The 27,590-nt window shown below is 38.7% G+C and overlaps 1 protein-coding gene across 4 annotated transcripts in view; it reads left to right on the plus strand.

The window, feature by feature from the left end:
- LOC110458651 (probable phospholipid-transporting ATPase VA) overlaps nt 1-27,590 on the plus strand; it is a 58,576-nt gene that overhangs the window by 18,400 nt on the left and 12,586 nt on the right. Inside the window, exons 4-20 of one of the 4 annotated variants that reach the window (XM_021510449.1) lie at nt 1,336-1,359; nt 2,318-2,421; nt 3,051-3,182; nt 3,727-3,857; nt 9,651-9,900; nt 10,168-10,229; nt 11,610-11,633; nt 13,844-13,873; nt 15,379-15,582; nt 15,919-16,324; nt 16,847-17,008; nt 17,232-17,326; nt 21,806-21,932; nt 22,615-22,799; nt 23,245-23,460; nt 26,887-26,941; nt 27,144-27,346. In XM_021510449.1, coding sequence (XP_021366124.1) covers nt 1,336-1,359; nt 2,318-2,421; nt 3,051-3,182; nt 3,727-3,857; nt 9,651-9,900; nt 10,168-10,229; nt 11,610-11,633; nt 13,844-13,873; nt 15,379-15,582; nt 15,919-16,324; nt 16,847-17,008; nt 17,232-17,326; nt 21,806-21,932; nt 22,615-22,799; nt 23,245-23,460; nt 26,887-26,941; nt 27,144-27,346 — 2,410 coding nt within the window. The remainder of the gene's footprint in view (nt 1-1,335; nt 1,360-2,317; nt 2,422-3,050; nt 3,183-3,726; nt 3,858-9,650; nt 9,901-10,167; nt 10,230-11,609; nt 11,634-13,843; nt 13,874-15,378; nt 15,583-15,918; nt 16,325-16,846; nt 17,009-17,231; nt 17,327-21,805; nt 21,933-22,614; nt 22,800-23,244; nt 23,461-26,886; nt 26,942-27,143; nt 27,347-27,590) is intronic. The other 3 variants (XM_021510451.1, XM_021510450.1, XM_021510453.1) reach the window with 3 other exon arrangements.

Genomic DNA, 27,590 nt, shown 5'->3' on the forward strand with positions numbered 1-27,590 from the left:
TGTTTTTTTACTTATTATAAGATTTTGATCACATGTTATCCTAGAGAAGATGATTTCTAGATAATCTTCTTAAAATGAAATAGAGCCATATACATATATATGTCTGTTTTTGTTCTGGTTCTAATATGATATTGTCTTCTTTGTACCATAATTTTTGAACCATTAAATCTTGATGAAACTGGCGTGACATCACACACACAAGATGTTCAGTGCACTGTGAGTAGGGCACACACACAAGATGTTCAGTGAACTGTGAGTAGGTCACACACACCAGCTGTTCGGTGCACTGTGAGTAGGTCACACACGCAAGATGTTCAGTGCACTGTGTGTGTGACCTACTCACAGGGCACTGAACATCTTGTGTGTGTAACCTACTCACAGTGCACTGAACATCTTATGTGTGTGACCTACTCACAGTCCCCTGAACATCTTGTGTGTGTGACATACTCTCAGGGCATTGAACATCTTGTGTGTGTGACATACTCTCAGGGCATTGAACATCTTGTGTGTGTGACGTAGTCACAGTGCACTGAACATCTTATGTGTGTGACCTACTCACAGTGCTCTGAACATCTTGTGTGTGTGATGTCACGCCAGTTTCATCAAGATGTTCAGTGCACTGTGAGTAGGTCACATCTAAATAAAAAACAGCATGTACTTTCATAATGTTTTTGGTCCCCAACCGGTTCCCGGGGGACTAGAGCGTCCTTTTGTCCAATCAAAGAGCTTGTTGGGGTCATATCTTTTATATATAATTGTAATTATTTCACCTGGAGTAAATAGATTCGGTATGCAAGTACGTCAGAGGATGGCGGAGTGTCAATTACAAAATGACTAGATCACTGTGACCTATGACTTGACCTTTAACCTTTCAACCTATACTATTTCACCTGGAATAACCAGATTTGGTTTGCAAGTACATCTTGGGATGGCAGAGTGTCTAGTGCAAAAGTAGGTCGCTGTGACCTGTGGTTTGATCTTTGATAAAGTTTGTCTTGGGCATATTTTCTATACAATTTTAGCTGGAATAACAAGATTTGATATACCAGTGTGGGGATGGTGGAATGTCAAATAAAATGAAAAAATAATACAATGTCAAGTACGGAATGCTGAGTACAAGAAGTATGTCACTGTCACCTATATCCTGAGGAACAAATGTAGGTGTACGTATACAGCTGGATAAAATAATTACCAGTGGGGATATCGAACTATGCCTTGCAATACTTTGCCTTGTTATCATATATATATAGTTACCTGTACAGGTATGTAACCTCATTAAGTTTATAATGAAAATGAATTGTCATCTGATCATATATATGGGAATTTCTTAAACAGGAACAACATTAATCCTGACAACAGGTACGCCAGGTGTGGCTAAATACTTACATGTGTAGGGTTATTGGTGTTGTGAAATAACTCTTATTTACAGTATCATCAATGATTGATTTCTGTAGCTAACATGAAAACAACCCATGTTTTTTAACATATGATGATTGATTTCTGTAGCTAACATAAGGACAACCCATGCTAATTAACTTACCTGTTGTTTGACAGCTATTAGGTGAAACATTTTGCATGTGAACTGACTCATTAACTAAATATGCTAATACTAATGGACATGACACTACATTTGATGTACCACAGATAGGTCTACAATGTATGTGTATTGAACATGGGTCAGATTTATTGGTGGTTCAGGTGTAATGGCTCCAGAAATGGTTTGGCATGGTGTGTTTGTTGATTTAGCTAGTATAAATAAGTGATGTGTATGGCTATACCTTGTGTGGGTGTTAATTACATGTACTTAACTGTACAGCTTTGAATAACATTAAAACAATCAGTGATATACACTGATGATTAGCTGTATGAATCAGCTATCTATTTAAGTATGTCCTGATTTTAAATTTAGATTACTTGTTTATTTGTTTACTATTAAATCCCTCCCCGGAAGTGTTACGCATTGCTGTTTTTGTTCACAATGTTGATTATTTTAAGGGAAAAAAAACATGTACCGTTATATGTTCATCAAAACGCAACATAGTTTTGGAAAAATATTTTATGAAAAATGAGGGTAAATGTATGACTGTTATAAAAAACACTTAATGTGATAATGACTATCTTTGTGACTCTTCACCACTATAAAATATCAGGCCACATGTTGCAATCATCAAATGATATAATTTGACTGAAGATGTTACAAAATTAAATGTCTTTCATAAAATTACTTATGGTGTTACAAAGTACCTAGGTAATTATCCTGATGAGAACGTTTTGTATATAAATATTAAAACTCTGTCATGTTTGATATTTTTTTCAGAATCAACCAGGGTGACAAGATATCCCTGAACAAGGATAACTTGTTACTGAGGGGCTGTACTGTCCGCAACACCGATTATGTGGAGGGCATTGTGGTGTATGCAGGTGAGCCACACATTGTTTTTTTCAATTCCGAGGCTTTTGCTGATAGTTATCACAGACATGACAAAAAGAGCATCAGCTAACTGTTACAAACTTGTCCAGGGGTTTTCTATATACGATCCCAAAGTAAATTTTTCTTGTGTTTCCAACAAACTCAAAGTGTAAAGAAATAACATCCAGAAATATTTTTTATTCATGTTAGCAACTTTACCAGTTAGATCTTATACTTACTCGACTGTTGAGTGAGCTGGTCTATTACAAATACACTGCTGTCTCGGAATACTACAGGTGTAGGGGAACAATACAAGTTGTTGTAACAAGCACTGTAAATTTCTTATGTTATGAGCAGTCAAGTATAATTGAGAATGATCAGGAAATTAAATTAAGAGTAGCCAAGTAAAATTAAGAGTGATCAGGTTAAATATAGAGTTCCTAGTGGATTGATAGGCCAGGCTTGGTGTACCTATGCTGCGAGATTTATCTGGGGTGGAAGAATAACAAAATACACCTTTACATAATTCAGTGATGAAGAAATCTGGGTTATTATCAAGTTGTAAAATAGATTTCCTGGATGGTTTCATCATTTATAGTTATCTCCATAGACATTAACACAATGGTTTCTTCTTTACCAGGGCATGACACCAAAGCCATGTTAAACAATAGAAATCCTCGCTACAAACGCAGCAAGTTGGAGCGTCACATCAACCGTGACGTGGTCTGGTGTGTCATCCTCCTCCTCTTTCTCTGCTTCTTTTGTGCCATTGGTAAGTACTGCTGATTTCTTCATTTTGTGGATACTTACTTGCACTGTTTAGATAAAAACAACTTATATATACACAAGGATTTGAAGTCATGATATGAATGATATTATTTATCTTAAATGTGTCTAAATAATAAATATTTTCAAGATATTTGAATAAATGATCTTTACATGAAAATATAACTCACACAAACCAAGTATTTTCCTTGCTGTATTACACCAGCTCTGTAGACCTTAGCAGAAGACACTGATACCTGTATATCGGTCACACAACAGATGTTACCTGAGCTTTCAGCCTCCACAAAACGTTGCTGCTCAATGCATACATGCACTATGTTTTGTAAAATCTAGCCCATTTAAACGTATTTCCTTATCTCATTAAATTAAAATTTTATGAATTTTTAATCATATATTGTACAGTGGACTGTCAAACCTACATGATCTCCCAGTGAAGAGCAGTGTAAACTATCCTGATATTCCAGTGTTAATATTTTGAGTGATATTCTTGTTTCCACAATGTTTATATTTTGATGTCAATCTGTTTACAGCTAGTGGTATATGGCTGGGGGGCTACAAAGACCGTCACCTGGTACCCTTCATTCCCTATGAGAGTGATGAATGGTACAATCCGTACTTCCAAGCCTTTGTGGTGTTTTTTACCTACATCATCATCTACCAGGTTTGTATACACAGTAAACACCGAGATTTGGTGGTATATGGACTTGTCTTTGTTAAGTTCTGTAAACCGGAAAGATTTTGCCATTGTTAATCTTTTTTTTCTATCTCTCCTTAATACGGGTTAATTTATCATAACAGGAAATATTGGTACCATACCATATACATTAAATGAAGGTGAAAATTTCCTTTGGGCGGACATTACCGTTGAAGGGTAAAGATTCCTGGTACAGTTGTATACAGTAATAGATGATGGATATTCATGCACAAATATCCTGCTCTTAACAATTAAAACACCATCATACTATATATATATATATATATATATATATAGGCCTCTTATATAATACACAAACAATGTTTTATACAATTGGTAATTGTCAATTGACAGTACATCAAATTTAAGTGGATCTTGTATTACAGTCAGTATTGCAATTAGAGTATGGCACCAGAGAAACAAACATAGACTGTCAGCCACAGTAACTTCCTCCGTATAGACGTGTACATACTACACGTACATGTGTTAACCTTTCTTTCAATAAGTTGTGAAGAGTTCACAGTTACCTCCAATGTTTACAATCGTGGGTTGTGGTTTTCAAATGTTGGGGCTGTGGAACTAAGGTTCAATTTCAATTTCATGTTTTGATATTTGTCATGATCATCATCACTGAGTCATCTTCAGCCTCAAATACAATTATCTTCAGTTGGTGGTAAACACCTGTGCAGGTTATTGAACTGTCTCCGAGTGAAAACTATGTCAGGATCATATTACAATAGATGACAAGGTCTGTGTCTGTGTTAGCCAGTCAAACCTATGTCAGGGTCCTATTACAATAGAGGACAAGGTCTGTGTTAGCCAGTCAAACCTATGTCAGGACCATATTACAATAGATGACAAGGTCTGTGTTAGCCAGCCAAACCTATGTCAGGGTCCTATTACAATAGATGACAAGGTCTGTGTTAGCCAGTCAAACCTAGGTCAGGGTCATCTTACAATAGATGACAAGGTCTGTGTTAGCCAGTCAAACCTATGTTAGGATCCTATTACAATAGATGGCAAGGTGTGTGTTAGCCAGTCAAACCTATGTCAGGGGCATATCACAATAGATGACAAGGTCTGAGTTAGCCAGTCAAACCTATGTCAGGATCATATCACAATAGATGACAAGGTCTGTGTTAGCCAGTCAACCCTATGTCAGGGTCGTATTACAATAGATGACCAGGTCTGTGTTAGCCAGTCAACCCTATGTCAGGGTCCTATTACAATAGATGACAAGGGCTGTGTTAGCCAGTCAAACCTAGGTCAGGGTCATCTTACAATAGATGACAAGGTCTCTGTTAGCCAGTCAAACCTATGTCAGGGTCGTATTACAATAGATGACCAGGTCTGTGTTAGCCAGTCAACCCTATGTCAGGGTCCTATTACAATAGATGACAAGGCCTGTGTTAGCCAGTCAAACCTATGTCAGGGTCATATCACAATAGATGACAAGGGCTGTGTTAGCCAGTCAAACCTATGTCAGGATCATATCACAATAGATGACAAGGTCTGTGTTAGCCAGTCAATCCTATGTCAGGGTCATATCACAATAGATGACAAGGGCTGTGTTAGCCAGTCAAACCTAGGTCAGGGTCATCTTACAATACATGACAAGGTCTGTGTTAGCCAGTCAAACCTAGGTCAGGGTCATATTACAATAGATGACACGGTCTGTGTTAGCCAGTCAAACCGATGTCAGGATCCTCTTACAATAGATGACAAGGTCTGTGTCAGCCAGTCAAACCTATGTCAGGATACTATTACAATAGATGACAAGGTCTGTGTTAGCCAATCAAACCTATGTCAGGATCCTATTACAATAGATGACAAGGGCTGTGTTAGCCAGTCAAACCTATGTCAGGATACTATTACAATAGATGACAAGGTCTGTGTTAGCCAGTCAGACCTATGTCAGGGTCCTATTACAATAGATGACAAGGTCTGTGTCAGCCAGTCAAACCTATGTCAGGATCATATTACAATAGATGACAAGGTCTGTGTCTGTGTTAGCCAGTCAAACCTATGTCAGGTTAGTATTACAATAGATGACAAGGTCTGTGTTAGCCAATCAAACCTATGTCAGGATCCTATTACAATAGATGACCAGGTCTGTGTTAGCCAATCAAACCTATGTCAGGATCCTATTACAATAGATGACAAGGGCTGTGTCAGCCAGTCAAACCTATGTCAGGATACTATTACAATAGATGACAAGGTCTGTGTTAGCCAGTCAATCCTATGTCAGGGTCATATCACAATAGATGACAAGGGCTGTGTTAGCCAGTCAAACCTATGTCAGGATACTATTACAATAGATGACAAGGTCTGTGTTAGCCAATCAAACCTATGTTAGGGTCCTATTACAATAGATGACAAGGTGTGGGTTAGCCAGTCAAACCTATGTCAGGGGCATATCACAATAGATGACAAGGTCTGTGTTAGAATAGATGACAAGGTCTGTGTTAGCCAGTCAATCCTATGTCAGGGTCATATCACAATAGATGACAAGGGCTGTGTTAGCCAGTCAAACCTATGTCAGGATCCTATTACAATAGATGACAAGGTCTGTGTTAGCCAATCAAACCTATGTTAGGATCCTATTACAATAGATGACAAGGTGTGTGTTAGCCAGTCAAACCTATGTCAGGATCATATTACAGTAGATGACAAGGTCTGTGTTAGCCAGTCAAACCTATGTCAGGATCATATTACAGTAGATGACCAGGTCTGTGTTAGCCAGTCAAACCTATGTCAGGGTCATATCACAATAGATGACAAGGGCTGTGTTAGCCAGTCAAACCTATGTCAGGATCATATTACAGTAGATGACCAGGTCTGTGTTAGTGACAAGGTCTGTGTTAGCCAGTCAAACCTATTCGACACCGTTGTAACAATAGATGACCAGGTCTGTGTTAGCCAGATGTTTAGGTCAATGTCCAGTGGTAAAACAGCACTGTAACAAACATACGTTATATCCTCGTGAATTGTTTTCAGGTATTAATCAATAAAACACACACACTTGTAAGCGTAATGACACTATCTCACTATTGTACTGGTGTGACATAGTGTGGTAGTGTTATCAGGGGACTACAGTGGTATTTTTGTACAACTATTCTTAAAACATTCATGACGTTAGCCAATTTGCAGTTTAATGGGTTCATTGAGCTGGGTGGAGGAATCCTGTCCTGGTTAAGTTGATGTCAGTATGTGTATGTCAGTGTGACAGGTGGCAAAACATCAAGGATATGCAATGTATTATAATGATAGTGTAATATATTAGACCTAAGTTATTGAGACATTCAATCAATATATAAGTATGTTTTTATGAATTAATATAAAGTTACTTCTAGGACATGCATGGTAAATATATGTGATATCTAAATAGTTTGAAATTTAGAAATGCCAAGTTTTAGGTATAGATATAGATTCATTTTCTAGACAGATATTTACTGTTAGATTACAGGGCTCAAAACTTCTAACTTCTGAAGACAATAGACCCTGTCTAGTCCACTATTACACTGAGAAGGCTGGAGCCTGGTATGAAGTAGACCAGTATATTAATTATCTCCTCTACTTTGTTGGTAAGGGTAGGCCTGGGGGAGGGTGGACTCTCTACTTTGTTGGTAAGGGTAGGCCTGGGGGAGGGTGGACTCTCTACTTTGTTGGTAAGGGTAGGCCTGGGGGAGGGTGGACTCTCTACTTTGTTGGTAAGGGTAGGCCTGGGGGAGGGTGGACTCTCTACTTTGTTGGTAAGGGTAGGCCTGGGGGAGGGTGGACTCTCTACTTTGTTGGTAAGGGTAGGCCTGGGGGAGGGTGGACTCTCTACTTTGTTGGTAAGGGTAGGCCTGGGGGAGGGTGGACTCTCTACTTTGTTGGTAAGGGTAGGCCTGGGGGAGGGTGGACTCTCTACTTTGTTGGTAAGGGTAGGCCTGGGGGAGGGTGGACTTTCTACTTTGTTGGTAAGGGTAGGTCTGGGGGAGGGTGGACTCTCTACTTTGTTGGTAAGGGTAGGCCTGGGGGAGGGTGGACTCTCTACTTTGTTGGTAAGGGTAGGCCTGGGGGAGGGTGGACTCTCTACTTTGTTGGTAAGGGTAGGCCTGGGGGAGGGTGGACTCTCTACTTTGTTGGTAAGGGTAGGCCTGGGGGAGGGTGGACTCTCTACTTTGTTGGTAAGGGTAGGGTAACACCATCTTCAGAGTCAGTTTTTTTGTGAGAGTGTGGAGTGGGTGGGATAGATAGCCACCAGTTTTTTTGTGAGAGTGTGGAGTGGGTGGGATAGATAGCCACCAGTTTTTTTGTGAGAGTGTGGAGTGGGTGGGATAGATAGCCACCAGTTTTTTTGTGAGAGTGTGGAGTGGGTGGGATAGATAGCCACCAGTTTTTTTGTGAGAGTGTGGAGTGGGTGGGATAGATAGCCACCAGTTTTTTTGTGAGAGTGTGGAGTGGGTGGGATAGATAGCCACCAGTTTTTTTGTGAGAGTGTGGAGTGGGTGGGATAGATAGCCACCAGTTTTTTTGTGAGAGTGTGGAGTGGGTGGGATAGATAGCCACCAGTTTTTTTGTGAGAGTGTGGAGTGGGTGGGATAGATAGCCACCAGTTTTTTTGTGAGAGTGTGGAGTGGGTGGGATAGATAGCCACCAGTTTTTTTGTGAGAGTGTGGAGTGGGTGGGATAGATAGCCACCAGTTTTTTTGTGAGAGTGTGGAGTGGGTGGGATAGATAGCCACCAGTTTTTTTGTGAGAGTGTGGAGTGGGTGGGATAGATAGCCACCAGTTTTTTTGTGAGAGTGTGGAGTGGGTGGGATAGATAGCCACCAGTTTTTTTGTGAGAGTGTGGAGTGGGTGGGATAGATAGCCACCAGTTTTTTTGTGAGAGTGTGGAGTGGGTGGGATAGATAGCCACCAGTTTTTTTGTGAGAGTGTGGAGTGGGTGGGATAGATAGCCACCAGTTTTTTTGTGAGAGTGTGGAGTGGGTGGGATAGATAGCCACCAGTTTTTTTGTGAGAGTGTGGAGTGGGTGGGATAGATAGCCACCAGTTTTTTTGTGAGAGTGTGGAGTGGGTGGGATAGATAGCCACCAGTTTTTTTGTGAGAGTGTGGAGTGGGTGGGATAGATAGCCACCAGTCCTCTGATAAGACTTGGTAGGGGACCCGAACAGACCTGTGATACAACTGGGTGTGCATGTCACTCGTTTATTGACATTGCTAGGTCAAGAAAAGACAGGTAAAAAGATAAGGGGCCATATCATTCTAACTTCTGATTTCTTATGTTTGGGCTAGGTATAATCAATGGAAGACTGTGTGTGGTGTACGCGTAACCTTTAGGTGCTTTCTTATGTTTGGACTAGGTATAATCAATGGAAGACTGTGTGTGGTGTACACGTAACCTTTAGGTGCTTTCTTATGTTTGGGCTAGGTATAATCAATGGAAAACTGTGTGGTGTACACGTAACCTTTAGGTGCTTTCTTAGTTTGTCACTCGAAGAAAACCGACAATAAATAGTAAGGAGATAGAGAGGTTGAATGTGGGAATTTTTTCACTTGTTGCAATGCATTTGATAAGACCAAATGAAATGTGTTTTGGGTTATAAGTTGAAAACAAGGTAATGGGGGGTCAATAAAACTGCATCAAATTATGATAATATTATCACTTTTAGTTGTGATTAAGACAGGAATAGAACATAACCTCTTCCAGTCAAAGCGTACGTGTCATACCTGGGAATCCTTATTTATAACATGCCGTGTTTGTGTTGTAGACTGTCATTCCACTGGCTTTGTATGTGTCTGTGGAGTTGGTCAAGCTTGGACAGGTCTACTTCATCACCAATGACATTCGCATGTACTATGAACCCATGGACAAGAGGGTTGAGTGCCGTGCCCTTAACATCACCGAGGACCTGGGACAAGTCGAGTACATCTTCTCAGACAAAACAGGAACACTCACTGAAAATCAGATGGAATTCAAAAGTTGTACTATCAATGGCAAAGATTATCCGCATGCTCCTGGTAAGCTGATATATCAGTTTATTCACCACAATTTTCTGGAATCTGAGACTTCCAGTGTTAATTTCAATTAGACGAGGCCCAAACTCCCAACGTTTATGGCCAAATTATTTTATGTAAAATAATGTCTTTTAGATTGTATCTCAAAAGTCAGCCACATCTTTTCCAGAATTTGGGCCTTGTATATATTACATATATGTATATTGTATGTTAAAACACTCCGATGTTTATGATGAAGCTGACTAAATTATGGCTATTTTGTTTCTATAGAATCGGAGGATGATATGAGTGAGACTGGCAGCAGGTTCTCCTTAGCCAGTCGGTCCAGCACGGTAAGTACCTACAGTCCGCAGTACTGACACGTTGTCTATATATATATAGCTACTGCCTGTGTGTAAGAGTTGAAATAGGATAAGAATCTTCGTAAAATATATTATGATAGATCTTCTACATTTTCTGTGTACATTTTTAGAAAAGAATTTTGTTGATCAAGTGAACCTTACAGAAAGTCCACCTTGCCAATCTGGTAAATGTATTCCTGTGACATTGATAAAGGAATGAAAAAACCCATTTGGGAATTTAATATATAAGGAAGGGTTTATTCTGGATTAAAATTAAAAATACAGATACAGAAATATCTACAGTCAATGACTCAACCTTTAATGACGTCTGTTGTTTACATTGTGAGTTGAAGGTGGTCATAGACCGACGTGTGTTTACCTACAGGGGGCTGAGTAAGTGTGTTGTTAGATAGATAGTGGTAGAGTGAGTTAATGTTGTTAAAAGCCGGATGATGTCTTCAGATGTTACTTCCTCATGTGTAACAGCTGACTGTTAAAAAGTAGGACATGCCATTAAATGATGTACACACCAGGTAGCAGATGTGCAGAATCTTTGTTATTCGCTTGAATGAGTGCTATCAAAAACCAGGAAAGTTTAATCGAAATTTAGGGCAATCAGAACTGTTAGCCCAGTGTTGACTGTAAAGTTCTAAGTGAGATTTACCTGGTACATTATCACATGAATGCCGAATATTTATACCTTGTAAATATGTGAATTTTAATGGAAACATGTCTGGTATTGTTTTCCTTGTTAATTAAAACCCTTCCATATAATTCAGTTTAAAAAGGCTGTTTTTGTAAAACAATTTAATTAGGTATTCACATTGAAAATGTGGCCGTCACACTTCATTAAGTGTAAGAAATGGATCTGATAATAAGAAAAAATGATTGCAGGAAATAAATGAGGACGTTCTCAAAATAATTTCATCAAAATATTTTCAATTAATTGGACCTTGGAGATATCTTCAGTGATTTTCATTGTGCTTGTCTAACTTTGTATGTTGTATGTTACTGCTATGATCGGATAACTTGAATACAGCGGTAACTTTATATTATTAATTTAGATAGCAGCACAGCAGTGTTGTGTGTCTGTCTGATCACTGACAGATTGTTCAAACTCCACCAACAGTAGTCTTCTCTCTTGCTGTGTCCTGGTACAACACAATTAACTCTCATAGTTCTAGTCTACCCAGCTGCAATATACTGGGAAGTGCTTATTTGAGATACCAGAATCCTTCCAGCAGGAAATTCATATACTATTAATCAAATCATACTACAGAAACTGAGATTTCACCTCTGGATATATAAGCCATAAATACTCAGAAATATATTTCAACAAATTAAAACCGATGATTGTTTTTATTTGTATAGGTGCCCCCATCACTAGAATCCTCGGTAGGTAACATTTTCTTATGTGTTCTCAGATATATTATGTTCTCTGATTCTACTCACATAAATACTTATAGAAAGGACGTCATACCCAAACCTGTGTCCTTTTCTCTACTCAGATAACACACTGTACTCACTGATGGGACGTCACACCCAAATCTGTGTCCTTTTCTCTACTCTGATAACACACTGTACTCACTGATGGGACATCATACCCAAACCTGTGTCCTTTTCTCTACTCTGATAACACACTGTACTCACTGATGGGACGTCACAACCAAACCTGTGTCCTTTTCTCTGCTGCTTATGACTGGTTTACCTGTTTTCTCCATTTCTCTGAACATGCAATAACATCAATTCCTTCTTAAATCTAATCACAAAGTTTATTCCAGTGGCTACAATATGTACAATTTCCTTAATAGCAGAAATTAATTTCAGATGTTTAATATATGAATGATTGTATGTTGGCATGTGTTTGTGTAGTAGTTGTTTATAAAGAAGCACCATTTCAACTTTCATTGATTTGTATTGTAAAATCCTCTGTCATAAACTCAAAACCCTTGTACTCAGACTGCTTCCTTTCTGATCTGGTGAATTTCCTTCCTTCTAGGTTTCTGTATCTTTCAGGTGTTCAACAAGGCGGACTCCAAATCGCCTTCCAGTCTTGGTGAACACCAGAAAGAAACAGAAAACACATTTGACACCTTTGTGTCCATACGCTTGACTGGTCATTTGTCTCATGAGGGTGACAGAGTACATACCGTACTAGTCATCAAAACGTCACATAGAAACACTTACTGGTTGTGTAACAAGAAACATTTCATAATATATACATTGTTTGGTATTACCGTTGTAAGGTCGACACTGTTGTAAGGTCGACACTGTTGTACAGTCCATAGATTTTACCTTACCATACATTGTTTGGTAGAGCCGTTGTAAGCTCGACACCTTTGTACAGTCGACAGATTTTACCTACTATACATTGTTTAGTAGAGCCGTTGTAAGGTCGACACCGTTGTACAGTCGACAGATTTTACCTTACCATACATAGTTTGGTAGAGCCGTTGTAAGGTCGACACGGTTGTACAGTCGACAGATTTTACCTTACCATACATAGGTTGGTAGAGCCGTTGTAAGGTCGACACGGTTGTACAGTCGACAGATTTTACCTTACCCTACATAGTTTGGTAGAGCCATTGTAAGGCCGACACCGTTGTACAGTCGACAGATTTTACCTTCTATACATTGTTTAGTAGAGCCGTTGTAAGATCGACACCGTTGTACAGTCTACAGATTTTACCTACTATACATTGTTTGGTAGAGCCGTTGTAAGGTCGACACCGTTGTAAGGTCTACAGATTTTACCTTACCATACATTGTTTGGTAGAGCCGTTGTAAGGTCGACACCATTGTACAGTCGACAGATTTTACCTTCTATACATTGTTTAGTAGAGCCGTTGTAAGGTCGACACCGTTGTACAGTCTACAGAATTTACCTTACCATACATTGTTTAGTAGAGCCGTTGTAAGGTCGACACCGTTGTACAGTCGTCAGATTTTACCTTCTATACATTGTTTAGTAGAGCCGTTGTAAGGACGACACCGGTGTACAGTCGACAGATTTTACCTTCTATACATTGTTTAGTAGAGCCGTTGTAAGGTCGACACCGTTGTACAGTCTACAGATTTTACCTACTATACATTGTTTGGTAGAGCCGTTGTACAGTCTATATAATTTACCTACTATACATTGTTTGGTAGTACCGTTGTACAGTCGACACCGTTGTACAGTTGTTCAGTCTACACCGTTGTACAGTCGACACCGTTGTACAGTTGTTCAGTCTACACCGTTGTACATTCGACACCGTTGTACAGTCTATATATTTTACCTACTATACATTTTTTGGTAGTAGCGTTGTACAGTCTATATATTTTACCTACTATACATTGTTTGGTAGAGCCGTTGTACAGTCTATATATTTTACCTACTATACATTGTTTGGTAGAGCAGTTGTACAGTCGACACCGTTGTACAGTCTATATATTTTACCTACTATACATTGTTTGGTAGAGCAGTTGTACAGTCGACACCGTTGTACAGTCTATATATGTGATAGTGCCCAGATTGTTTGGTAGTAGCATTGTACAGTCTATATATTTTACCTACTATACATTGTTTGGTAGAACCATTTTACCTACGTGTTTGTGTCGTACAGGCCCCTTTCGGAGGAGAAGGCTATCACCTCGTAAGTTTGACTGTCATACCTGTTGGTGTTAGCCTGAAGCTCTACTTGTGGTGTGGTTTAATTAGGGCTGTGTAGCCTAACATGATGCTTCATTAGACTATAGATCATAACTCATTTGATCTAACCCTAATCCTCTTCATTGTTAATAATTCATCAGACCTCGTACATCAAACCGCGCTCTATGTTTACTATTTATTTGAGAGAAAAAATAGTAAATAAAGTGTAGATAATAGTGCCTTCCTGTTTATAGATACTGATTAGTAGATAACTTAATTATCTGATACCTGTACAGGTAAATAAATGGTCTATTACCTGTACAGTTTGACAGTTACAACTGTTATTAGATATAGTTTTCTAAAAACAAAAGTCAGATTTTTATTTGGAATTAGGATCAGTGATATTCAGATCATGTTGATTTAAACCATTTCTGTTTAACTTCTGTGTGGAGGTGTATACTTGAAGTGGTCATACTTGAGTGACAATGTCTGTGTGAATTCATTAACTGACACAACTGATTTACAGCAGTGGTTTGTTTGATTCTTTTGTTTTACATCATCATAAAAAATATTAAGTTAAACAAAAAATATAAACCCAGTACCCAGTAGATATCTCAGTGAGTTAGTACATCACAAGGAAAATATAATTGTGTTCATTACAACCAAATCTAGAGTCCTATTACATCTCAATCGCCTTTTTATCATAGATATATAATAGTAGAAGTTTTATATAGTAGGCTGACAGTCTATATCCTGGTCGGATATGTACCTGGTACCCTAAATACTCCTAGTTGTGGAACGTGTATATCTAATAACTATACAAGCAAAGGTATTTGGCCGGGATCCAATTACTACAGCACTGCTATTGATTGGCTTAGTGAGGGTGGTGTATATATCAACATAGAAACTAATTAGCATAGTACATGTACAATGTATTCAGTACAGTATATAGTTATATGAGTAAAGTATACTAATTAATACAAGTACAGTGTACAGTTATATGGGTACAGTTAATAAATAATATATATTGTACGCAGGTACAGTATAAGATAAGAGTTGAAGAAACATTTAGATCTATAAATACATAAGATAACCATTAATCATAAAGCTACATGATTGTATCTGATGTGGTATTTACCAATCTAGACAAGTCTACAGATATTAATGATTTCTTGGTAGATGTAAATAACTAATTAATGTGTCAATCAGTCTAGTACATGTTACAGCTCTTTTAAGAATATAAACTAAGGGTTTAAGGTCATTTGAAATTGTAGCAAATTAATTTTCAACTCATAAATAATGAATGTGTTCAAGATAAATATTTTTTAATGTCAAATTCTGATCTAACCACCATCACTTGACCTTGTCTAAATAATAAACCATGTGAATTAACCTTGTATATGTACCAAATGACCTTTTGACCTTGTCCTATATATATACTGACCTTGTTTGTTGTCCAAACTAACCTCAATTTACACTTGTCTAATACCCTTTATTTGACCATGCCAGGTGCTGGAGAACCTGAATCTGGAGCCGGACTTACAGCGGGAGCTGTCAAAGATGTGTATGCGCAGCCTTAACAGTGTGGACCTGACCCTTCCCGACCCCCCGCCACTCACCAAGTCTGAAAATACCAAAATTATACAGGAGTTTTTCCTGCTCATGGCAATCTGTAACACAGTTGTGGTATCAACACATGCCCACGAAGACCTGGTGAGCTACATCAGTTTACACTTCCACTCTCTAGACAAAGTGGAAATTGCAATTAAAAAAAAAAGTTTCAGAACTAATGAATACAACTAATAAGGTTTAACAATACAATGGTTTTGACATGTAATAGGAAATAATGTTCTGGTATCTTCACAGAGGTGTTACATCTTTAAAACACAAAGTCACTCTATATGTCGTTATAATGTTATAATGATTTTGAAAACATTATTAAGATTAACCAATGTGCCTCTTAGATGTAAATGATGATGATGAGGACATATGCTTGATCATGATGACCATAAATTTTAGTTATATATACGGTTATGTCCTCCTTTTAAGATGGATGAAAGTGGGATAGTCCATGACCCTCATCAACAAAAACATGACAAAGAGAAACAGAAGCTAAATGATTTCTACAGGAAGCTTCCAGAGCCAGCTGCAAAGAAATCACAGCTGGCCCCTCTTGGTCAGGAAAACTCCACTCCTAAATCTCTGGCCCTGCCCCCAATCTCGGGAACAGCTGACTTCCAAAACAGAGAATTGTACAATCGTTTCGACAGCTCCAGTCCTGCCCTAACACCGTCCGAAGGTAGCATCGCGGGATCTTCCTTCATGTCGGACATGTCCCAGAGGACCCAGTATGAAGCTGAGAGTCCAGATGAGCTAGCTCTGGTTAAGGCGTCCTGTACCTACGGTTGTTGTCTATTGAAGCGATCCCCAGATAAAGTCACTGTTTGGCTGCCAGGTAGGACTTGTAAATAACTGTACCTTGTATATAGTCACAGTCTTTATAAAGGATCTACTTAGTTTGTAAGTAGCCTTACAGGGTCAAGTAACAGTCTACTTGTCAGGTAGGGTCTTTGTTCATAAATAGTGCTTCTTTCATTGCAGCAATACAAACTAGTTTTTCCTAACTTGAACATGACTCTTTCTGCAAAAATAAAATTCAAATCCAATCACATTTACTAAATATTCCCTCTTATTAAACACATTACAATATCTTTACAATTTCAACCTTTTTCATGGCAGAATGACTAGAATTAGTTAGCCTTTGCCTAACAGTTCTTGTTATCCCAAGGCAGATCATACATACACAATAAAGTCCCCAGTTATACACATGAAGGTGGTGTCAGATATTATCAGCTTTGAGAATCGTGTAAATGTTCCTTTGATGAGATCTAGTTGTGTTCTCTATATCATGTATGTATAGCAAAGAAATGTTGCCTAGGTTTACCATTTAGACATGTTGTTACCTTTCGTCTTACAGCTGACGGCGAGGTGGAGTTCGAGACTTTAGATGTGCTAACGTTTGACTCGACACGTAAGAGGATGTCTGTGATAGTCCGTAATCCCGTCAGCGAGGAAATCATACTATACACCAAAGGAGCCGACTCGCAGGTTCTCAGCGTACTTCATAAGAAATACAAACGTATGTTGATGATCAGCTTTTATTCAGAATTATAGTATTTTTGAAAATATACAAAATGAAAGACTTGCATTCACATCCCATCAAGGTAATCAAGCTCTGAACATCAGGCCTAGGGTTGGCAATAGACATGGTTTATTGTACAACAAAGAAATATAAATAAATAGGGGATATTTGGTGAACAAAATGTCACGAAATTTTAACAAGCACCTGTTGATATTAACAGAGGATCCCGTACTGAAGGACATGGTGCGTAGAACAGAGGACCATATTTTAGATTATGCTGTGCGGGGATTGAGGACACTTTGTATGGCCAAAAAGGTTGGTGATGTTGTATATCCCCATTTTGTTACTGCTTGAGTTCTCAATATTTTGTTTTTTATTTTGTGTCTCAATGAAATTACTCAATGTCAATTAATTATACCTCATGCAGTGTGTTAAAGATAAATTATACCTCATGCAGTGTGTTAAAGATAAATTATACCTCATGTAGTGTGTTAAAGATAAATTATACCTTATGCAGTGTGTTAAAGATAGTAAAGCCTGCAGACTAGTCATCATCAATGTTATCAGAATAAACAATAACACATATATTGCTGATAGATACATGCAAGGGTTTTTAATCTTCCACATCTTTTACAACAACGAAACAAATTACCATGATACATATTCAAATATCTCTCCAAACTTTCCTCTGATTCAATATTCTTTATATATATTGTTTTTTTCATCTTTCTTAAGATTTGACATATTGTTGAATTAAGGCCGTACCTGTAGTTCTATGACTATACACCCACAGTATATAATTAAGGCCGTATCTGTAGTCCTTTCTATGACTATACACCCACAGTATATAATTAAGGCCGTATCTGTAGTTCTATGACTATACACCCACAGTATATAATTAAGGCCGTACCTGTAGTTCTATGACTATACACTCACAGTATATAATTAAGGCCGTACCTGTAGTTCTATGACTATACACTCACAGTATATAATTAAGGCCGTACCTGTAGTTCTATGACTATACACTCACAGTATATAATTAAGGCCGTACCTGTAGTTCTATGACTATACACTCACAGTATATAATTAAGGCCGTACCTGTAGTTCTATGACTATACACTCACAGTATATAATTAAGGCCGTACCTGTAGTTCTATGACTATACACTCACAGTATATAATTAAGGCCGTACCTGTAGTTCTATGACTATACACTCACAGTATATAATTAAGGCCGTACCTGTAGTTCTATGACTATACACTCACAGTATATAATTAAGGCCGTACCTGTAGTTCTATGACTATACACTCACAGTATATAATTAAGGCCGTACCTGTAGTTCTATGACTATACACTCACAGTATATAATTAAGGCCGTACCTGTAGTTCTATGACTATACACTCACAGTATATAATTAAGGCCGTACCTGTAGTTCTATGACTATACACTCACAGTATATAATTAAGGCCGTACCTGTAGTTCTATGACTATACACTCACAGTATATAATTAAGGCCGTACCTGTAGTTCTATGACTATACACTCACAGTATATAATTAAGGCCGTACCTGTAGTTCTATGACTATACACTCACAGTATATAATTAAGGCCGTACCTGTAGTTCTATGACTATACACTCACAGTATATAATTAAGGCCGTACCTGTAGTTCTATGACTATACACTCACAGTATATAATTAAGGCCGTACCTGTAGTTCTATGACTATACACTCACAGTATATAATTAAGGCCGTACCTGTAGTTCTATGACTATACACTCACAGTATATAATTAAGGCCGTACCTGTAGTTCTATGACTATACACTCACAGTATATAATTAAGGCCGTACCTGTAGTTCTATGACTATACACTCACAGTATATAATTAAGGCCGTACCTGTAGTTCTATGACTATACACTCACAGTATATAATTAAGGCCGTACCTGTAGTTCTATGACTATACACTCACAGTATATAATTAAGGCCGTACCTGTAGTTCTATGACTATACACTCACAGTATATAATTAAGGCCGTACCTGTAGTTCTATGACTATACACTCACAGTATATAATTAAGGCCGTACCTGTAGTTCTATGACTATACACTCACAGTATATAATTAAGGCCGTACCTGTAGTTCTATGACTATACACTCACAGTATATAATTAAGGCCGTACCTGTAGTTCTATGACTATACACTCACAGTATATAATTAAGGCCGTACCTGTAGTTCTATGACTATACACTCACAGTATATAATTAAGGCCGTACCTGTAGTTCTATGACTATACACTCACAGTATATAATTAAGGCCGTACCTGTAGTTCTATGACTATACACTCACAGTATATAATTAAGGCCGTACCTGTAGTTCTATGACTATACACTCACAGTATATAATTAAGGCCGTACCTGTAGTTCTATGACTATACACTCACAGTATATAATTAAGGCCGTACCTGTAGTTCTATGACTATACACTCACAGTATATAATTAAGGCCGTACCTGTAGTTCTATGACTATACACTCACAGTATATAATTAAGGCCGTACCTGTAGTTCTATGACTATACACTCACAGTATATAATTAAGGCCGTACCTGTAGTTCTATGACTATACACTCACAGTATATAATTAAGGCCGTACCTGTAGTTCTATGACTATACACTCACAGTATATAATTAAGGCCGTACCTGTAGTTCTATGACTATACACTCACAGTATATAATTAAGGCCGTACCTGTAGTTCTATGACTATACACTCACAGTATATAATTAAGGCCGTACCTGTAGTTCTATGACTATACACTCACAGTATATAATTAAGGCCGTACCTGTAGTTCTATGACTATACACTCACAGTATATAATTAAGGCCGTACCTGTAGTTCTATGACTATACACTCACAGTATATAATTAAGGCCGTACCTGTAGTTCTATGACTATACACTCACAGTATATAATTAAGGCCGTACCTGTAGTTCTATGACTATACACTCACAGTATATAATTAAGGCCGTACCTGTAGTTCTATGACTATACACTCACAGTATATAATTAAGGCCGTACCTGTAGTTCTATGACTATACACTCACAGTATATAATTAAGGCCGTACCTGTAGTTCTATGACTATACACTCACAGTATATAATTAAGGCCGTACCTGTAGTTCTATGACTATACACTCACAGTATATAATTAAGGCCGTACCTGTAGTTCTATGACTATACACTCACAGTATATAATTAAGGCCGTACCTGTAGTTCTATGACTATACACTCACAGTATATAATTAAGGCCGTACCTGTAGTTCTATGACTATACACTCACAGTATATAATTAAGGCCGTACCTGTAGTTCTATGACTATACACTCACAGTATATAATTAAGGCCGTACCTGTAGTTCTATGACTATACACTCACAGTATATAATTAAGGCCGTACCTGTAGTTCTATGACTATACACTCACAGTATATAATTAAGGCCGTACCTGTAGTTCTATGACTATACACTCACAGTATATAATTAAGGCCGTACCTGTAGTTCTATGACTATACACTCACAGTATATAATTAAGGCCGTACCTGTAGTTCTATGACTATACACTCACAGTATATAATTAAGGCCGTACCTGTAGTTCTATGACTATACACTCACAGTATATAATTAAGGCCGTACCTGTAGTTCTATGACTATACACTCACAGTATATAATTAAGGCCGTACCTGTAGTTCTATGACTATACACTCACAGTATATAATTAAGGCCGTACCTGTAGTTCTATGACTATACACTCACAGTATATAATTAAGGCCGTACCTGTAGTTCTATGACTATACACTCACAGTATATAATTAAGGCCGTACCTGTAGTTCTATGACTATACACTCACAGTATATAATTAAGGCCGTACCTGTAGTTCTATGACTATACACTCACAGTATATAATTAAGGCCGTACCTGTAGTTCTATGACTATACACTCACAGTATATAATTAAGGCCGTACCTGTAGTTCTATGACTATACACTCACAGTATATAATTAAGGCCGTACCTGTAGTTCTATGACTATACACTCACAGTATATAATTAAGGCCGTACCTGTAGTTCTATGACTATACACTCACAGTATATAATTAAGGCCGTACCTGTAGTTCTATGACTATACACTCACAGTATATAATTAAGGCCGTACCTGTAGTTCTATGACTATACACTCACAGTATATAATTAAGGCCGTACCTGTAGTTCTATGACTATACACTCACAGTATATAATTAAGGCCGTACCTGTAGTTCTATGACTATACACTCACAGTATATAATTAAGGCCGTACCTGTAGTTCTATGACTATACACTCACAGTATATAATTAAGGCCGTACCTGTAGTTCTATGACTATACACTCACAGTATATAATTAAGGCCGTACCTGTAGTTCTATGACTATACACTCACAGTATATAATTAAGGCCGTACCTGTAGTTCTATGACTATACACTCACAGTATATAATTAAGGCCGTACCTGTAGTTCTATGACTATACACTCACAGTATATAATTAAGGCCGTACCTGTAGTTCTATGACTATACACTCACAGTATATAATTAAGGCCGTATCTGTAGTTCTATGACTATACACTCACAGTATATAATTAAGGCCGTACCTGTAGTTCTATGACTATACACTCACAGTATATAATTAAGGTCAATTTTTGAAGTGATCTCGGTTACGATCATCACCAAGTAGTTAAAATTTAAGTCATAACATTTAACTTTCTCTGATTACAGGTTCTAGATTTAGACTACTACAAAAATTGGCGTGTTCGGTTTAAGGAGGCCGATGCCTCATTAGAAAATAGAGAAGAACAACTCATTGACGTGGCCTGTGAAATAGAACAAGACCTGGAACTGCTTGGTAAGTCAGATCTTTGATTACACACTAAAGGATTGCACATTGCAGTACTAAAGGAATATTTCTCATATCATTTTCATTTCAATGGTTCTGAAATGTTTAGCAAATAAGGTATTTTTAAAAGAGTGATAAAAAACTATTGACTTTTCACTCCTTCTTTTGAGTGTACGATAGAACTGTCCAGGTGAGGAAATAGGTGTTAGGATTTCTATACTTCTGTCAATTATATGTCACAATAAGACAAAAATAACGTGATGTCATGAAATCAGGAAAATTCCAATGCAACTATGCGAAACAGCCAATGTGATAAAAAAGTAGAACATTTTTTAACTGTTTAAGTCAAAGAGATGATATTCAAAATCTTAAGAGAATGTTTGTTCTAAAATTTGAAGAAAAATTTGATATTTTAAAGATGGTAGCCAGTCAAAATGCATACTCATTGTTTTTGAGCTACCTAGGAAATTCTTTGATCGGAATGAGAAAGAAACGGAAATCCCATCCTCAGAATTTCCAAATTATGGTAAAACAATTTGCAAGCCGTGGGTTTTACACTATATGATAACATATGGAATTTTCCTATCCTAAACCCCTGGACAGGAAGTGTCTTTTATCATTGATCAATTTAGTGGTACCTGCAAAATTGTGAACAATAAATCACAAACAAACATATTGTTTCTGACCACAGGAGCCACAGGTATAGAGGATAAGCTGCAAGACGATGTACCGGCCACAATCTCCAAGCTACGGCGAGCCGGCATCAAAGTGTGGGTCCTGACCGGGGACAAACAGGAGACTGCCATCCAGATAGCCTATGCTAGTCAACTTTTTGATACCAACATGCATATCATGGTGCTGAACGCCACAGATAAGGTCAGTCTGTGACAGCAGCAGCAAGTCTGGTCAGTCTGTGTCATCAGCAGCAGCAAGTCTGGTCAGTCTGTGTCATCAGCAGCAGCAAGTCTGGGGGAAACTGTTTCCGTGTTCAGAGATACATTTTAGAAGGAAATCTCATCAAACTCTTGTCTTCCAAACTGCACAGTTAAAAGTTTAGATTCATTGTATCAATAGGATTATCACCCATAAACAAAAGTGATAACAAGTTTTGAGTCCCTATTTTCATGTACTTGCAGCATGGTTTTATATAAAGTGTTTGCTTTTCCATGGGTCCATCAATATAATATAATTGTAAGACTTTGCATTTGGCTCCATTTCAGTCAAAGCAGGGGTGAGATATGTATGTTTGAACAACATTACAAAGTTTGTTATTTTTGTATCTAGAATAAATGGTGATTGAGTGTTGATTTTGTCCTCACAGAACACCACAAGGGACCTACTAGAGGAACATATAACACAGATTAACCGTAACAAGGAGAGTAGTCAGGTAGAGAATAAACCTAAGAAGGAGTATGCCCTCGTTATAGACGGCCACACACTGGCATACGCTCTCGACAAAGAACTTGAAGCCACATTTCTGAAGTTGACCGTCCGGTGTAAATCAGTGGTATGCTGCAGATCCACACCCATACAGAAGGTAAGTATTAGTGATAGTGTCCAGTCTGACCCATACTGAAGGTAGGGATTAGTGATAGTGTCCAGTCTAACCCATACAGAAGGTAAGTATTAGTGATAGTGCCCAGTCTAACCCATACAGAAGGTAGGTATTAGTGATAGTGTGCAGTCTAACCCATACAGAAGGTAGGTATTAGTGATAGTGTCCAGTCTAACCTATACAGAAGGTAAGTATTAGTGATAGTGCCCAGTCTAACCCATACAGAAGGTAGGGATTAGTGATAGTGTCCAGTCTAACCTATACAGAAGGTAAGTATTAGTGATAGTGTCCAGTCTAACCCATACAGAAGGTAAGTATTAGTGATAGTGCCCAGTCTAACCCATACAGAAGGTAGGGATTAGTGATAGTGTCCAGTCTAAACCATACAGAAGGTAAGTATTAGTGATAGTGTCCAGTCTAACCCATACTGAAGGTAGGTATTAGTGATAGTGTCCAGTCTAACCCATACAGGAGGTAGGTATTAGTGATAGTGTCCAGTCTAACCCATACAGAATTGTTGAATTGGTTAAGTGCTAGAAAGTGGGTAGGATTAGTGGAAGCTTTAGGCGTCTGAGTTAAACATAGTAACTAAACCAGTCGTAAGTGGACAATGCTGTACCCAACACGGACAACACAGAAGTGTGCTCCTAGTCAGTCATTTCACAATTGGTGTAAGAGGTATAAGGGAGAGGTGATAGAGATATGGTCATGCTTCTGGGGTAAAGACAGGTGGTACAGAAGGTAGGTAGAAGGTAAGTATTAGTGATAGTGTCCAGTCTAACCCATACTGAAGGTAGGTATTAGTGATAGTGTCCAGTCTAACCCATACAGAAGGTAGGTAGAAGGTAAGTATTAGTGATAGTGTCCAGTCTTACCCCTAGAGGAGGTAGGTATTAGTGATAGTGTCCAGTCTAACCCATACAGAAGGTAGGTAGAAGGTAAGTATTAGTGATAGTGTCCAGTCTAACCCATACAGAATTGTTGAATTGGTTAAGTGCTAGAAAGTGGGTAGGATTAGTGGAAGCTTTAGGCGTCTGAGTTAAACATAGTAACTAAACCAGGCGTAAGTGGACAATGCTGTTCCCAACACGGACAACACAGCAGTGTGCTCCTAGTCAGTCATTTGACAATTGGTGTAAGAGGTATAAGGGAGGGGTGATAGGGATATGGTCCTGCTCCTGGGGTAAACACAGATGGTACAGAAGGCAGGTAAGATGTATACGGGAGAGGAGATAGGGATATGGTCATGCTCCATACAGGAGGTAGGGATTAGTGATAGTGTCCAGTCTTACCCCTAGAGGAGGTAGGTATTAGTGATAGTGTCCAGTCTAACCCATACAGAATTGTTGAATTGGTTAAGTGCTAGAAAGGGGGTAGGATTAGTGGAAGCTTTAGGCGGCTGAGTTAAACATAGTAACTAAAACAGTCGTAAGTGGACAATGCTGTACCCAACACGGACAACACAGCAGTGTGCTCCTAGTCAGTCATTTGACAATTGGTGTAAGAGGTATAAGGTAGAGGTGATAGAGATATAGTCATGCTCCTGGGGTAGGTAAGTATTAGTGATAGTGTCCAGTCTAACCCATACTGAAGGTAGGTATTAGTGATAGTGTCCAGTCTAACCCATACTGAAGGTAGGTATTAGTGATAGTGTCCAGTCTTACCCCTAGAGGAGGTAGGTATTAGTGATAGTGTCCAGTCTAACCCATACAGAAGGTAGGTAGAAGGTAAGTATTAGTGATAGTGTCCAGTCTAACCCATACTGAAGGTAGGTATTAGTGATAGTGTCCAGTCTAACCCATACAGAATTGTTGAATTGGTTAAGTGCTAGAAAGTGGGTAGGATTAGTGGAAGCTTTAGGCGGCTGAGTTAAACATAGTAACTAAACCAGGCGTAAGTGGACAATGCTGTACCCAACACGGACAACACAGCAGTGTGCTCCTAGTCAGTCATTTCACAATTAGTGTAAGAGGTATAAGGCCCCCGTGATAGAGATATGGGCATGCTCCTGGGGTAGGTAAGTATTAGTGATAGTGTCCAGTCTTACCCCTAGAGGAGGTAGGTATTAGTGATAGTGTCCAGTCTAACCCATACAGAATTGTTGAATTGGTTAAGTGCTAGAAAGGGGGTAGGATTAGTGGAAGCTTTAGGCGTCTGAGTTAAACATAGTAACTAAACCAGGCGTAAGTGGACAATGCTGTACCCAACACGGACAACACAGAAGTGTGCTCCTAGTCAGTCATTTCACAATTAGTGTAAGAGGTATAAGGGAGGGGTGTATTAGTGATAGTGTCCAGTCTAACCCATACTGAAGGTAGGTATTAGTGATAGTGTCCAGTCTTACCCCTAGAGGAGGTAGGTATTAGTGATAGTGTCCAGTCTAACCCATACTGAAGGTAGGTATTAGTGATAGTGTCCAGTCTTACCCCTAGAGGAGGTAGGTATTAGTGATAGTGTCCAGTCTAACCCATACTGAAGGTAGGTATTAGTGATAGTGTCCAGTCTAACCCATACAGAATTGTTGAATTGGTTAAGTGCTAGAAAGTGGGTAGGATTAGTGGAAGCTTTAGGCGTCTGAGTTAAACATAGTAACTAAACCAGTCGTAAGTGGACAATGCTGTTCCCAACACGGACAACACAGCAGTGTGCTCCTAGTCAGTCATTTCACAATTAGTGTAAGAGGTATAAGGGAGGGGTGATAGGGATATGGTAGGTATTAGTGATAGTGTCCAGTCTAACCCATACAGAAGGTAGGTAGAAGGTAAGTATTAGTGATAGTGTCCAGTCTTACCCCTAGAGGAGGTAGGTATTAGTGATAGTGTCCAGTCTTACCCCTAGAGGAGGTAGGTATTAGTGATAGTGTCCAGTCTAACCCATACTGAAGGTAGGTATTAGTGATAGTGTCCAGTCTTACCCCTAGAGGAGGTAGGTATTAGTGATAGTGTCCAGTCTTACCCCTAGAGGAGGTAGGTATTAGTGATAGTGTCCAGTCTAACCCATACAGAATTGTTGAATTGGTTAAGTGCTAGAAAGTGGGTAGGATTAGTGGAAGCTTTAGGCGGCTGAGTTAAACATAGTAACTAAAACAGTCGTAAGTGGACAATGCTGTACCCAACACGGACAACACAGCAGTGTGCTCCTAGTCAGTCATTTGACAATTGGTGTAAGAGGTATAAGGTAGAGGTGATAGAGATATTGGTCATGCTCCTGGTGTAAAGACAGATGGTTCAGAAGATAGGTAAGAGGTATAAGGCCCCCGTGATAGAGATATGGTCATGCTCCTGGGGTAAAGACAGATGGTACAGAAGGAATTGGATTGTGTAATGTTATCAAATCAGAGATAACATTTGAGGATATTTCACAAAATGAAAACAATATTAATCCATCAATGATGACTTTATTTTACAGGGCATGGTTGTGAAACTAGTCCGTGACCATCTACAGAAACTGACACTAGCGATAGGTAGGTTTTAAACCATCTTAAAATGTTACATAAGTAGAAAGGCTCATCTTCAGTTTTGTCAAATTCAGTGCATTCTGAAAATTCATTTCCTTTTTGTTCACATTTCTGATTATATAAAATAATGGTTAACAGTTGTCTATTGAGTGCTGCTCAAGTAGGCATTAAGTGAATCCATGTTGACTTGTAAATGTTGTTGTATCAGGTGATGGAGCCAATGACGTCAGTATGATCCATGTGGCAGACATTGGCGTGGGTGTTTCAGGCCAGGAGGGCATGCAGGCAGTGATGGCGTCTGATTTTGCCATTTGTCGATTCCACCACCTCCAGGACCTGCTCCTGGTGCACGGCCACTGGTGCTACAGTCGGCTGGCTCGCTTCTCCTCTATTATGTTCTACAAGAGTTTGGTAGGTCAATAGTTTAACAAAACAGCTTGAAAGACTTGGTACTAGTTGCCTTGGTGGGTGTGTTACAAAGCAGGAGACTTGGTACTAGTTGTCTTGGTGGGTGCGTTACAAAGCAGGAGACTTGGTACTAGTTGTCTTGGTGGGTGTGTTACAAAGCAAGAGACTTGGTACTAGTTGTGTTGGTGGGTGTGTTACAAAGCAGGAGACTTGGTACTAGTTGTGTTGGTGGGTGTGTTACAAAGCA

The sequence above is a fragment of the Mizuhopecten yessoensis genome, unplaced genomic scaffold, assembly GCF_002113885.1.
Source record: "Mizuhopecten yessoensis strain PY_sf001 unplaced genomic scaffold, ASM211388v2 scaffold9685, whole genome shotgun sequence".
NCBI classification, from domain to species: domain Eukaryota; kingdom Metazoa; phylum Mollusca; class Bivalvia; order Pectinida; family Pectinidae; genus Mizuhopecten; species Mizuhopecten yessoensis.